The 13,678-nt window shown below is 32.4% G+C and overlaps 1 protein-coding gene across 1 annotated transcript in view; it reads right to left on the bottom strand.

Moving 5' to 3' along the window:
* Nucleotides 1-3,146: 3,146 nt before the first annotated feature.
* GABRA4 (gamma-aminobutyric acid type A receptor subunit alpha4) overlaps nt 3,147-13,678 on the bottom strand; it is a 70,160-nt gene continuing 59,628 nt past the window's right edge. The window contains exon 9 of the mRNA XM_056111263.1: nt 3,147-5,621. Coding sequence (XP_055967238.1) covers nt 5,088-5,621 — 534 coding nt within the window. The 3' untranslated portion in view covers nt 3,147-5,087. The remainder of the gene's footprint in view (nt 5,622-13,678) is intronic.

Raw genomic sequence — 13,678 nt, 5'->3', positions numbered from 1 at the left:
ATGTGTATACAAAATTATCTGATCTGATAATCATAAAATGTAAACAATTTCTTGGTGAAAGGATTTGGAAATTTTAAAAATTATTCAATGGCACTTATTTTTTAAACACAGTTGTCATTTTTATAAATTACAATGATATCATTAATATTTAAAAAAGTGAAAATCAGAAGTTAGAGAAAACTGGGACATTCTACTTCTGTATCTAGAGGTGATTATTTTATTACCTCCAGATTCAGGGCAGCCCACTCTGTAGTTCACACAGAAATCAGATAATTTCTATAAAACAGAAGCACAGTATGTTCATTTTTATTGTATTAACCTACAAAATCTAGACTCAAACCCTAGCTCTTTTTTTTAATTTATATAAAACTCTCATTTTTCTAATATCAACTTTTCTGCATTCATTCCACCTTCCCTGTAAAATTTGCTCCTGTAGTTCTAAAATATCTATTTTAATATTGTAGGTGATGTCCAAATTTGTGCTTTCGTGGGAGTAGGCAGAGAGATTTTGGGGGATTTTTTTTGTCTTATTTTTTGCCCTCACCAAGTTGTGCTTGGGGCCTACTCCTGCTCTGCCCTCAGGGATCATTCCTGATGGGCTCAAGGGACCATATGGGATATCAGGGATCAAACCCGAGTCAGCATTTGTCCAACAAATGCCTTGCCCACTGAACTATTGCTCTACCCCTGACAGAGAGATTTAAACTCTAAAATATTTTAGCAAAATTCATTTCAATAGCATCTTGAAGCCTTCTCCTCTCATTACATTTTTTTCTATCCATTAACAAAGTTATAAAATTATGTGCATCCTTTTTCACAACCTATATCATTATTATGCTGAAAATATCAGATCCTAATGCTAACAGGAAAACTGATAATTACCTATATTTATCTAAATTTTTAATATTTGGTTCATAATATTTTTGCATGAATTTGTATTTTTTAAATATTCTTACAAGGTTTTATTTATCCTGATTATTGACATTTTTTGTGTTCCTAAATAATTTTATGTCTAGATGAATGTTCACTCAAACTGCACTACAGACAAAAACATCTACATGAATAAAGCACTTAAGAACTTCACAGCTATTTGTCAACAAATTTATCATCATTACCAGATTGTATCATCCTGAAAGAAAGCATAGTTTTGCAAATATGTTTTCAAACATTAACAGTACCCAACACTGGACTCATATAGAAGTGAAAAATAAATCCACTCTTCCTACAAAGAAACATTCTTCAATGCATAAAAATCTTTCATGGGAAAGAATATATAAAATCTACATGAACAGATATTATTTATTTAAGGTAACAAAACCTTTAATTTGAGGCAGGTCATGAGCTTAAGTAATTAAGCAATAAAATCAAAATCATTTATTTTTCCATTGACATCTATTTTGTTCCAGAGTAAAATTGAAATACATTTTTTTAAATTTTTTTATTTTATAAGGTAGTTCACATATTTGATTACATTTAATATGAAATACATTTTAAAGTTACTTAATCTCCCCTTTTATAAATAAGAAATCAACCTAAATCTTTAAGTAAAACCATAGTAGAGTCAGAACATGAATTCCAGTGTTCCATTTATTTTTTTTCCTTTCTTTTAAAAAAGTTTATTAATGTTTTTGGGTCACACTTATTGGTGTTCTGAACTTGACTTTTCGTTCTTTGCTTAGGGATGAGTCAGATGGTGATTGGGTGACCATATTCAGTTCTGAGAGTCTGATCAGGCTTGAGCATGTGAAGGTAAGTACCTTAAACTCTGTACTGGCACCCCATCCCCAGGTAGCCCATTTCTTCATCTGATGCACATCCACAGGGAATTATTCTTAAGTCTACAAAGGAGACAAATGGAAAACTGAGAATAGAGAATGGTATTTTATTTTTCTATGCCAAAGCAGAATTGATTTAGAACATTCTTTTTTTTCCCCACTAATTGACTGAAGCACAGTCACTGCAAAAGAGACGATTGGAAAATGGACTTTCAAAATTTATTCCAGCCTTAAGCTTTTATCTTTGTCATTAGCGTGTCTATGATTCATTTCTATTATCACAGAGGGTAATTCTACAGTTGGCTTACTAATTTAAGATTGGTGCAATCCAATTTAAAATATACATATTCAAAGTAATATGTATACGCACAAAAGTAGGTCATTCTATAATATGGGTTTAATCATATAAGTATATTTTACCCAGCATGATGAAGGAAATTGGAAGTGCATATACATAGAAGTTGTTGGCCAAACTGTAGTTGAAAGCTAGAATTTGTATTAAGTTACTCAGCAAAACAATTCTGAATTTCATTTTTAAAACAAAGAGATATACACAGGTATCATTTAGAACCAAAATTATTCTTCACAGATTCTTATAACTAAGATTAGAATAATTCTTGTAAAGGTTTTGAATGTCTTTTTTTCATCAAATAGTTTCATTTACTGTGCCTCTGTGTCATGACCAAAAATTAACTTAATTAATCTGGTAAAATTCAGCTAAGCAAACTAACTATGCATAAGTTATTGACCTTTACATTCTGAAAGAAATAGTTTTTTTCACTAATGATTAGAATTTTTAGAATAAAATTCTGTTCACAATAAATACATTTTGTGAACGTACTCTTCAATTTAGCAATTAAGAATCCTTGATTAATTTCCATTATCTTCATCTGACCACCAAGTTTGTTTTCAAATGTTCTTCATATTAAAAGTAAAAAAAAAAGAAATAATAAATTCATGTGAGTCCCTAATCTACAAATTTAAACCATTCTTTATCCCTTTAAATCTATTAAATATGTTTAATGTTTTAAAAAGACGCCAGTGAAATATTTCTTAAAACCCACTTAATTAAGAAGTAAGAAGTATGTTCCTCTTCAAAGGTAATTTCTTGAAAATAAAGTATAATCATAACTTTCATTACAATTTCTTTTGTTTTTGTTTTTGCTGCTTTTGTGGGGAGCCATACCTGACTGTTTTCAGAGTTTACTTCTGGCTCTGATCTCAGGGGTCATTCCTTCTGGTGTTTGGGGGACTATAAGTAGTGCTGCGGATTATATGTGAGTGAGCAGCATGCAAGGTAAGTGACCTACCCAATGTACTGTCTCTCCACCCTCCCAACCACAATTCTAACATTGATCTCAAGACTCTAAATCTGTTTACATTCATGAAATAATTTATTATAAGTTTTTTGTACAAGTAATCTTTATTAAATATGCACACATATACAAATTTTATTTGGCGTATTATTACTGGCCTTAATTTGTAAGTGAGGGTTTGAACTGGATGATTTCTCATTCGTATTTCATCCTTACAATTTTTGATGAGTCTAGGAAATATTTAGACAGCAAAGAAAGATTTCTCAGATGTGACTCACAATCAATATTTGGCATTTGCACATTTTACAGGTCTCATATTCAACCATTTCAAGGCAATGCAACAACTGAAAACCCAATGCCAATTTAGTATCATTTCTTTCCTAAAAAATAAAGTTATCTTTTTTCATGGTGGTCATTTTTATCAAAATACCCCCCCCTTAACATTCAAAATACTTCATTCTCACAATCTAATTCAGGAAGTAATTCGAAGGAAAATCTGGAAGCAACACAACACAAAAATAGACAGATTTAACAGTGTAAGACACCTGCAAGAAATTCAATTAAGTTGTTATGCCTACCTAATAAAAAAAAGGAAAATCAATACATAAAAATCCTAACAAGTTACATAACAGACTCAGCAGTATCCTATCCCATGGCTATGATTTTTTTCTGCTCATTCTTTTGTTTCTTTAATTTTAAAATACTCACCTTAGTTATGAAGCTTTACACAAGCTAGCCAAAAAATAAAATAAAATAATCACAAAACTGCCCAGAAAAAAATGCAGAACTATAGACACAAAAATTCCCTCATGTTAGCATTTCAACAACCATTAAAGATTTATGTTAAAGAAAGCATCTAAAAGCTATTGTGTGAGTAAGTAATGATTCTGTGATTCTAATTCTGTTCTGTGATTTTGATCAAATTTGAGACAGCTAATCTATCAGGTCTTGCAGTGCCCAGATTTTTACTTTCAGGTATCCTGTGCTTTTCATTTACAGAACAATCTGTACTACATTTTCATTATATTTTGAGAGTTGATTACTGAAGTTGTACTCCCATTTTCTTATCTCAAAAGTAATTATGTGAACGATATCTTGTTCACAATATACTCTATCAATATAGGAGAAACAAATACCTTGAATATGTTGTCAGATTCTAGATAGATTTCCTCCAGTAAAGAATGCAATATTCCCAGCTAGTCTATAGTTCATTAACATGCACTGACTGTTCTACTGTTTAAGTACTACTGTAGATATAGGTGAAAGCTTTCCTAGAAAGACAATATCTGTCATAATGCTTAGGAGATGGTAATCTATGGATAATTATCTGTGGAAAATATATAACTGACTGAGTGAACTACTATCAGAAATAATTCATATTAGTTAAACTTTGGCTAAGAGCACAATTTTTTTTAAGTCAACGGTTAAGTCCTATTTGCAATCACATAATTACGGACATATTTTACTTTTCTTCAACACAGCAAAGGTCTCTATTGCTCAGTATGTGCTTTGTTACATTTTCCTTTTAAAAATATTTCATTCTTTTTATTTCTTGTATTTCTAAGAAGCTCACCACTTATGATATCCAATAAACAATTCTGATTAAGGGCAGTACCACTGGGAAATTTAGGATGATTTGTTGATATTCATAGTATATATTGAAAATGTCATCGTCTGTTTTCAAATTTCAATGCATAAATATGCACTGTGTACATGTAGCAGCCTTATTTCTCTTGTCCCAACTTTTCAGGATGGTCTGTGTTCCGTCTCATTTGAAAGCTGAATTGATTCTATTTAAATCGCCTTTCTTATATGAAAGATGACTCACATTCTTGTCACTAAGCAATTAATTAGCTTTCCCAGCAACTCTCCTGAATTTTTTAAAGTGCGAAATCCCATAGAATTTTTATTTTAGTAAAGCGTAATTATTTGTCGTTAAAAACATTTAAAAAGACATTCTGCATTAATCTATTAGGAAAGTACTACAGCAGCAAAATTACATAAGACTTTCTGATTTCTCCATAGTGTCCTTGGATAAGTAAACAACCCAATAGACCATATTGAATGCCCCAAATGTTACTGGAAATAGAATGCGGGCATATTTGTCTATTTTACTTGTGCCAGATCCTGAAGGTGGTGGAGCAGGGGGAGGAGTGTTTGCAGATAACTTCCCAGAAGCCCCTATGGTATTAACTGTGGTCTTAATTCGCTCCAGTTTTGATCCAAACACATGGTGTGAAGAAGCAGATCTGACTGAAGTTTGTTGGGGTATAGACCCAGTTCTACCAGGAGAAGAAGAAAGAGCAGATGGAAGTTCTCTTGCAGCAGATATAGTTTCATCTGCATTTGCACGACTGAATGGGTTTGGACTTGAAGCTAAGGAAGACTGCTGTGTGACTCCAGAAGATCCTTGAACAAGCACAGAAGCTTTGCTGGAATGGTTTTCCACCTCAGTTCTGCTGCCAGCCTCAGATTCTGAGTGAACCACAGCATTGGTCCTTTTTCTCATGTTTAGATTGGCATTCGCGTTCTGAAAAGGTATATTTAGAAAGGTTCATTGGTAATGCAACTTTTATGGGCTTATAAGAAAACTGAAACACTCAAACAATTAAAATTAGAAATCTCTATAAAAAGTAACCCTTGATCCATTACAGCTGTCCAATTTGATATAAAAGATTTAAAATGCCTGAGAAATTTGCATATTTGAACCCCCAAATCTAAAATATTCATTTCAATACATTATTATAGCTAGAATTCTGTTGAAAGAAATTTAGACCATTAAGACTATAATCTAGGACTGTATTTAATTTTTCAATAGTTGATTTTTGTCATGATGATAACTATACAACTTTTTTCATTCATATAGTAAAAAATGTGCAATGTGCTATTTACATTTCAAATATTTTTATCTTTTTATAAACATGTACATATTCTACTGCATATTCTACTGCACAAAACAGCAATAATAACAACCCATATGAGCATGACATAACTTTTAAAAAGAACCCTGAGCTTTAATTTACAAATCCCTAGAATTTATTTTCATAATTTTACATAGTCAATGACACATACTATAACAAAGTCTAAAATTTAATGTAGTTTATTTTTTCATCACAACAAAAAATGAAGATGCAAGGAAATTTTATTTTAAATAAAATGTATGAACATAAACAGCATTATCATATCACTGCACAAATATCTGAACTCAAACTGTCTAATTTAAAGTGATTAAATCAAAATATCTCAATTAAAACTACCTACTAATTTAAAATTATTAAACCAAAATAGAATTTACTATTTTATATAAAACAGTTACATAGAGAGAAAAGGAATAAGACTATATTTTAATGCAATGTGTAAGGTTTAAATTAATTGTCTTGTATTTTAGCAATCATAATAAGAAACTTTATAGTCAAGTATAGATTTTTCAAGCTAACGAAGAAAAGAGATAGTTTAAATAATTCCAAAAGCAATTTATTTAGAATATAGTATGACTACTTTGGAATAGTTTTTCTCCCAAGTTGTTTTTTCTAAAGTAAGAGTATGTTGAGATCAGAGACATAGTGCAACAGGTAGGATGCTTGCCTTGCACACAGCAGACCTGGCTTTGATGCCCAGCATCTCAAAAGTTACCTTCAGTCCAGCAGGGAAGTGCAGAGCTGCAGTAACCCCTGAGCACCACTGAGTGTGGCCCAAAAAAACGAAAAAGTAACAGTATAACATAATTGCTCTTTAAATTCTTTTTCCTACCATTTATTGAATAAAGATGGGGATGATACAGAGAACTAGAGGAAAGAAAAAGGAGTATTTTACACTCACCAATGCAAGAAGACAATCGACAAAAAACTTCATAGATATTATTATATAAGAGTCATTTGAGACCAAATATTACAGAAAAAATGTTTGCTCTACAAAAAACAATCTTTGGGGTAAAACTACAGGGGTTACGTCACTTGCATGTGCTGACTTCAATTTGATTCTCGGCACTACATATGTCACGTCCCCCAAATTCCCCACCTCAGCCACTGAACACCATCAGGTGTGATCTCTGGAAACAGAGCCAGGAATAACCTTAAGCTTCTCTGAGTGTTACCCAACTGTCCCCCAACCATCCCCTCAACACATAGAAAGTAAACAACTTTCTTTTTGCGCTACTGCATTCATGAAGCAGGTTGAAAGTGCTCAATACATATATCATATACATATGAATTGATACTTTAATTGAGAAGTATTTCAATGAAATACTTTGTGGTGCTGAGAATAAAGTACCACAAAATTTAAAGTCAAAGCATGCCTGGGAGTTTCACGAAGCATAATTCATATAGGCTTGGACTATTCTTTTAGATGTGGGAGAACTGAACTCATGAGAAGTGAAGACCTTACATCTGACACTTGATTGTGTTGGAAACAACTGAAACCAAAATTGACATGAAACTAAAAGCTACAGCTACATCATTTGTCTTAGATTTTTATCTATAATACACATTATAAATGTGTAAGGTTTAAATTAATTGTTAGTAAAGTAATCGCAGATTCTGAGTGTACTTTTAGAAAGAGAGATGACTGTGTGTGAAGAATAAAAAACATATGGTATGTCCACAAAATCTAATTAGCATATATGTTATCTATCAGAATTATAATATGCATACATTATAATAAGAAATATAACACAAAGTAAAATGTCATGAAATGCTAAATATAAAACATATCGAATGAGAATAATTTGAATCAATCTAACAAGCAGCAGAAATTTTTTCCCAGTATTGTCTGGTATTTGCACAATGCTTCTTCCACCAAAAACTCAGTTGCCTATAATCTTTAGAAATTCCAAGATTAAATTCTGAGAATTGTAGAAGTCCATTTTCAACACAATGGAATTACAAATACTAAATTTATTTTCTGGAATTACATGACAAAAAATAACTAAAGAAAAGCAATCATCTATTTTGAAAACATTGGGCATTAGACATCATTAGAACATAATCATTAAGAGGGAAGAAACAAAGTTCGAATTTTGTGCTGGAGCATAGGAATGGAGAACATAAGAAAAAGTTGAGAAATCACGAAATGAGGATATGGAGCTGACAATCTGGAGAAATTAAGTCATTAGCTATCATTTATAGAAAAAAAGAGCAAAGAACATGGGGTCAGGGTAGAGTTGAAGTGGGGCAGACAATCTAAAAAGATTAAGAGAAATAATATCTGGTACACACAGAGTCAGGGATACTTTATTTTCCCACAATTTAGGAAATTGCAATGCTCAGGTATTTGGCAAGATATTCAGAAGGAATTTGACTCAGTAATATAAAAATACTAATTCTTAACTCTGCCTTATTCTTTCCTAATAAACTTTAAAACCAACCCTAAGTAACTTGAGAAAGAGCAAGAGCAAGTGAATGAGAAAGAGAGAAAGGAGAGAAAAGTAGACAACCTAGAGATATAGTATAAATAGAAAAATGTTTAAAAAATTCAGAGCTACTGCAATGATTTATGAAAACTGTGACCACATATTTGAAATAAGATCATCAATAGACACTCAGAGTATTTTATTATATCATCAAAATCCAAAGCATTAGGACCTGAGAAACAATACATATATTTAGGAGCTTGTCTTGTATATGCAGACCCCAGTTCGATCACCAGCACTGCATTTGGTCCCCTGAGCACTTCTTGGAGTGATACTGAGCAAAGAATCAGGAGCACATCCTGTGCACACCCCAGACCTGCCCCCCCAAATCCAAAATTACAGACTGTTATGAAAAAATTGTCAAGCCATATTTACAAGACTAGAGAACACACATCAGATTCTGTAATAATAAAAAGATCTTTAAGCCTCCTAAAAATGCCATTTAAAAAATTTTTTTAGTATAATGTGTAACAATTTTTTTTGGTTAAGTAAAAAGATGGAAGGAGAAAGGTCCATTAAGATTCATGCTCAAGAGAGAACAAGGGTTTCTAAGTGGAGAGCCAGTACACATTGCAACGTTGAAGTATTGAAGGTACATCTCAAGAGGGAAGATGTGGGCAGCACGTAAGTGGGCAACATGGATCTAGGTAACATAGGCCTGGGTCACCAAGAAATGACACCATTTTAAATTGGCAATAAATAAGAACAGAAAGATATGACAGATTGGACATCATACTGTAAGCACAGGGTTCCTCCAATGTCCTTCTTGATGGACAAAATTGGGTGAGGAATTAAAGAACACATCAATCTCTACCTATGTCAGTCAAGTATTTGTAGTAGTCAAGTACTATATTGCTAAAAAAATTACTATACTTGGAAATCAAAAAAAAAGCATAGCATGCCCTTTCGATGTTATAACTTAAACAAAAAAGTCCATTCAAGGATTATTAATTCCCTAGAGAAATTTACTTGAGTTTGATTTTTGCTACTTCACACTGGACTGAAGTCCAATTTTGAAATTACATGTTGGGTTTTATATCCCAGTCCAGTAAGTTAATAGGTTTTTATTTTTTGAACTGTGGGACAGAAACAACTTCTGTAAATAACCTAGAATATTTAATAAGTTGAAACTTGGCCCTATGTCAATTCCATATTTATAAGAATCATAATTTGATTGTTTTAAAATTATTTTCTGATGTACACTTTCATACTAGTTGTAAATATTAAAAATGTAATCGCATGAAGCTAGAGAAATAGTACAGTGAGTAGGGTGCTTGCATTGGATGAGGCCAACCAGGGTTTGATTCCCAGCATCTTGTATGGTCCCCTGAGCCTTGCCAGGAGTCTTTTCTGAGTGTGAACCCTGGAGTTATCTCTGAGCATTGCTGGCTGTAGCTCAAAAACAAAACAAAACAAATCTAATCACAGGGCCAGAGAGATAGTACAGGCATTAAGAGCTTGCCTTGCATGAAGCTGACGCCCCTATTCAAATTCCCATCCAGGGTTCCCAGAGCCACACCACAAGCGGAGAGCCAGAAGTAAACCCTGAGCACTGCTGAATGAGTCCAAATAACCCTTCATTCAAAGAAATGCAAACCAAGATTTGAATCTTATGCCTGAAGAAAAGGCTGTTTGCAAACCACGGATTGTTACTATCAAGAGATGCAGCAGTAAGAAGAGTGCCACATGGATTAGTGTCTGGAAACAAATGGAAAATCTCTTCATTTGAAGTTTAAAAGATTTAATAAAATTCTACACTTCAAAAACAACCTTATTAATTCTTTTGAATTAATTTACTCTGGAAACACACTGTGTTTTTACAGTAAAATTGTCATTTATCTTTTATTTTAAAATATCGTTGGAATGCTAGTGTTCGGTATCAAGATTATTATTCAAGTGAAATAAGTCCAGGTGCCTAATTGTGTTTTTCTGACCTATAAATTTCTGTTTTATGGAAGATGTAGTGTTCGAGAATATTGAAGGTAATATCTAACATGTCTAAATTATCTTGACTCAATTCCAGCTCTAAGTATTCCTCAAAATTCTCCACATATTATATGTTAAAAACTGTATATGGAAAAGCAGAATTAGACTTCTCTGAGGCTTGAATTCTTTCTATCAAGCATCCACAAAACTCAAATTATTTTGTATTGATGTCTCAAGGTCTATTAAGTAAAAAGTAGTTGTCATTTTCCATGATGACACACACAAAAAGATTCAGAAAGCTGCTGACCTAGCTGGCATAGAATTCATAGGAATAATATTCACATACAACTCGAAAGTTTTGAACCAACTAATGTGTCAGTCAAAGTGATTTAGGTTTGTCCAGTGTATAGAGACTTGAGTGACTCCATCAGTATTCCACAGGCACACAGTGGTTGCAAACAAGAAAAGCACCTAAGCTCCATTTAAATTTTTAAAAATGATTTAGTTTGAAATCATTTTGTCATTAGTCACAATAGCCTGAAGCAAGGAAACTGGTGAGAGAGAGATGTGCGGTGGCAGATTCAAACATTACCAACAAATTAAAGCAGCAACAGGCAAATAGGAGCAGATCCAAGCAATTCGTCAATCATGACTGTGATCTGACACATTTTCAAAAGAAGTATGAACTGCAAAAAAATAAAAATCTTCTTAATTCATTACTCAGAAGCAATGAGATAAAGTGACCAAGCTATATTCACATTGCTTGCTTGAGAAGTTAAATGAAGTTTAGTAAAATGTGATTTGAACCCTTCAAAATTAAAAACAAACAAGGCTAATAAAAGAACAGCTTTATCTGTTAGGATATCAATGAGTTATAGACTTAAAAAACTTAATAATCTCAAGACATGTATTCACGGCCATTTCAACAGGGCTCTGGGGATTTGCCACCCATCTTTTTATGTAAGGAAATCAACAGCTATGGTTGAACAGCTGAAAATGAAGCACCAAAGTGATTGAAGACTAGAAAAAAGTTTTTTAGAATGTCTACGATATAGAAAGAGGGGAAATAACCTCCAGATGTTCATATTAAGTATTTCACAAGTAGTTACCGGTTGACACATTAAATAAAGAAGAAATACAGAAAAGACAATGCTAACTTGCCTATTGATTGTATTTCATCTTTTGCCCAAAGTTAGTATTTAATTTAGTATTTGTATTTCTGTAAGTTCTAGAAACACATTCAAGATGAGAAACTGGGATAAGAAACTGATGTTTTCAATTTTAAATTATCGGACAATAGTTGTCACAAAACGATTTCATTCATTTTGCCTTCTCATATCTAAATAATGGAGGGTTCAAGGTATTATGATTGCTTAAAGTCATGTAATCTTAAAGTGATGTGGATTTTATTTTATAGTGGTTCCTAATGAGAACTTATTTGTATGTCACATGTATGGCTCCAATAGAAGAAATTTTTCTGTATTATATTTCATTAGTCATGAAGGAGAAGTTGGAGTCACTTGGTGCATTTGACCATAACACTACCTGGAATTATTCTATGAGATGCATTTTTCAATACTACCAAAATAATAAATATCAAATAATTATTTGATGTTTGATAATAAATTTGATATTTGGTAATAAATATCAAAAAATTATTTAAAGGAAAATACCAAGATTGCAACTGTTATTTGGGATAAACTGTGTCCCTTAAAAAATTATATGTTCAACTCCTGACCTCCTATTTGAATCCAAGGAAGTGATTAGGACTAAATGAGATCAGATAAGGATGAAGCCCTTATCAGACAGAACTGCTGTCCTCATAACGTAGAAGACACTAGAAAACACTTTCTCGCTGTCATGTAAGGACACAGTTAGTAGACAACCATCTGCAAGCCAGAAAAGTGAGTTATCACCAGAAACCAAAGTCTGCTAGAATCTTGCATGATTTTGGATTGTCTAGTCTCTGAATTATGCTTTTAAATAAAACAATTATCTACCACAAATAAAAATAAGTTCAAGACAGATTTTGACATTTTAAAATAATGAATTAAGTTTACAATGAGAAAAAAATCCTAAACAAACCCTCACTTTTTTCTTTTAGGTTATTTTCCTTGTTTCTGGCCTGTTTTGGTAACTCTAAATAATAAGTGAAAAACAGAGATGTTTTTGACAGGAGCTTGCAATATTTTCAGTTGAACAATATGAATGAAATTATTTTTAAATCCACTAGGGGGCATCTTCTTCTTAAACTGCCTAATTGCCTAGCTATAAGACACTCCAGGACACTTCTCTAGCTTGTTCACTCAATTGGAAGAATCAGGAAACTAAACTTTTATCTCACCTTTCAGTTTAAATTTAGCTCAAGATGAATCCAGCACTTTTACTTGAAAACTTTTGCTTCCCTTCAGAATATGAGAGTGTGCTTAGATGTGTGTACATGTGTTTTGGATTGCAGAGCTTATGGTTACTTAAATATTGGGAAAATGTCATAAATAGCTTATTTTATATTTAAAATTTTATATCAATAATATTTTAATCCTTGAAATCAGAGTTAGCATATGTAAATATCTGCTAAAACATTTTGAAAGAAGTTTTAGTAGATTCACAATTTCTAAGTTTGGTGACCAAATAAATGCATTATTTTAGCTTCCACAAAATACTATGGAAGACATTTTTTTAGCTTCAAAATATTCAAATAAAATGCATTTAAATTTAAGGAGAGATTTGAACAATGTTTTTCTATTTTTCTCTTTATCTGAGGTAATTGTATTTTTAGGCACCATGATTTACAATATTGTTTGTGATACGGTTTCATGCATGCAACATCCAACATCACCCCCTCTACCAGAATGTCTGCTTCTGTCTGCTGTTATCCCACCATCCCATCCCATCTATGCACTACCTGCCACCTTAGGTAAAAATCAGTTTTGTAAGGCAGTTCTGTAAATAGTTCACAGGTTCTGCTTCTTTTGACCAGTTACTCCCCACTATGTGACTTTACACCCCACATACAAGATACGTCATTTGTGAGTCTGTCTCTTTTCTGACTAATTTCACTTAGCATGCTACCCTCTAGTTCCATCTACATAACATTTTTTTTCTTAACACAGACGTTATATGATTTGATTATAGTGGAATTGTGCTCTATTAAATAGAAACATTTAGGTTCATGCTAAAACTATAGGAGGCTATGGCATAACAAGTAGTCTGAACTATGATTTTACTGAAAATGAATAATAACACTGTAGAAA

Source organism: Sorex fumeus, unplaced genomic scaffold (genome assembly GCF_029834395.1).
Source record: "Sorex fumeus unplaced genomic scaffold, SorFum_2.1 ptg000013l, whole genome shotgun sequence".
NCBI lineage: Eukaryota > Metazoa > Chordata > Mammalia > Eulipotyphla > Soricidae > Sorex > Sorex fumeus.
The sequence above is the reverse complement of the archived record's forward strand: the minus strand, read 5'-3'. Positions and strand labels throughout refer to the sequence as shown.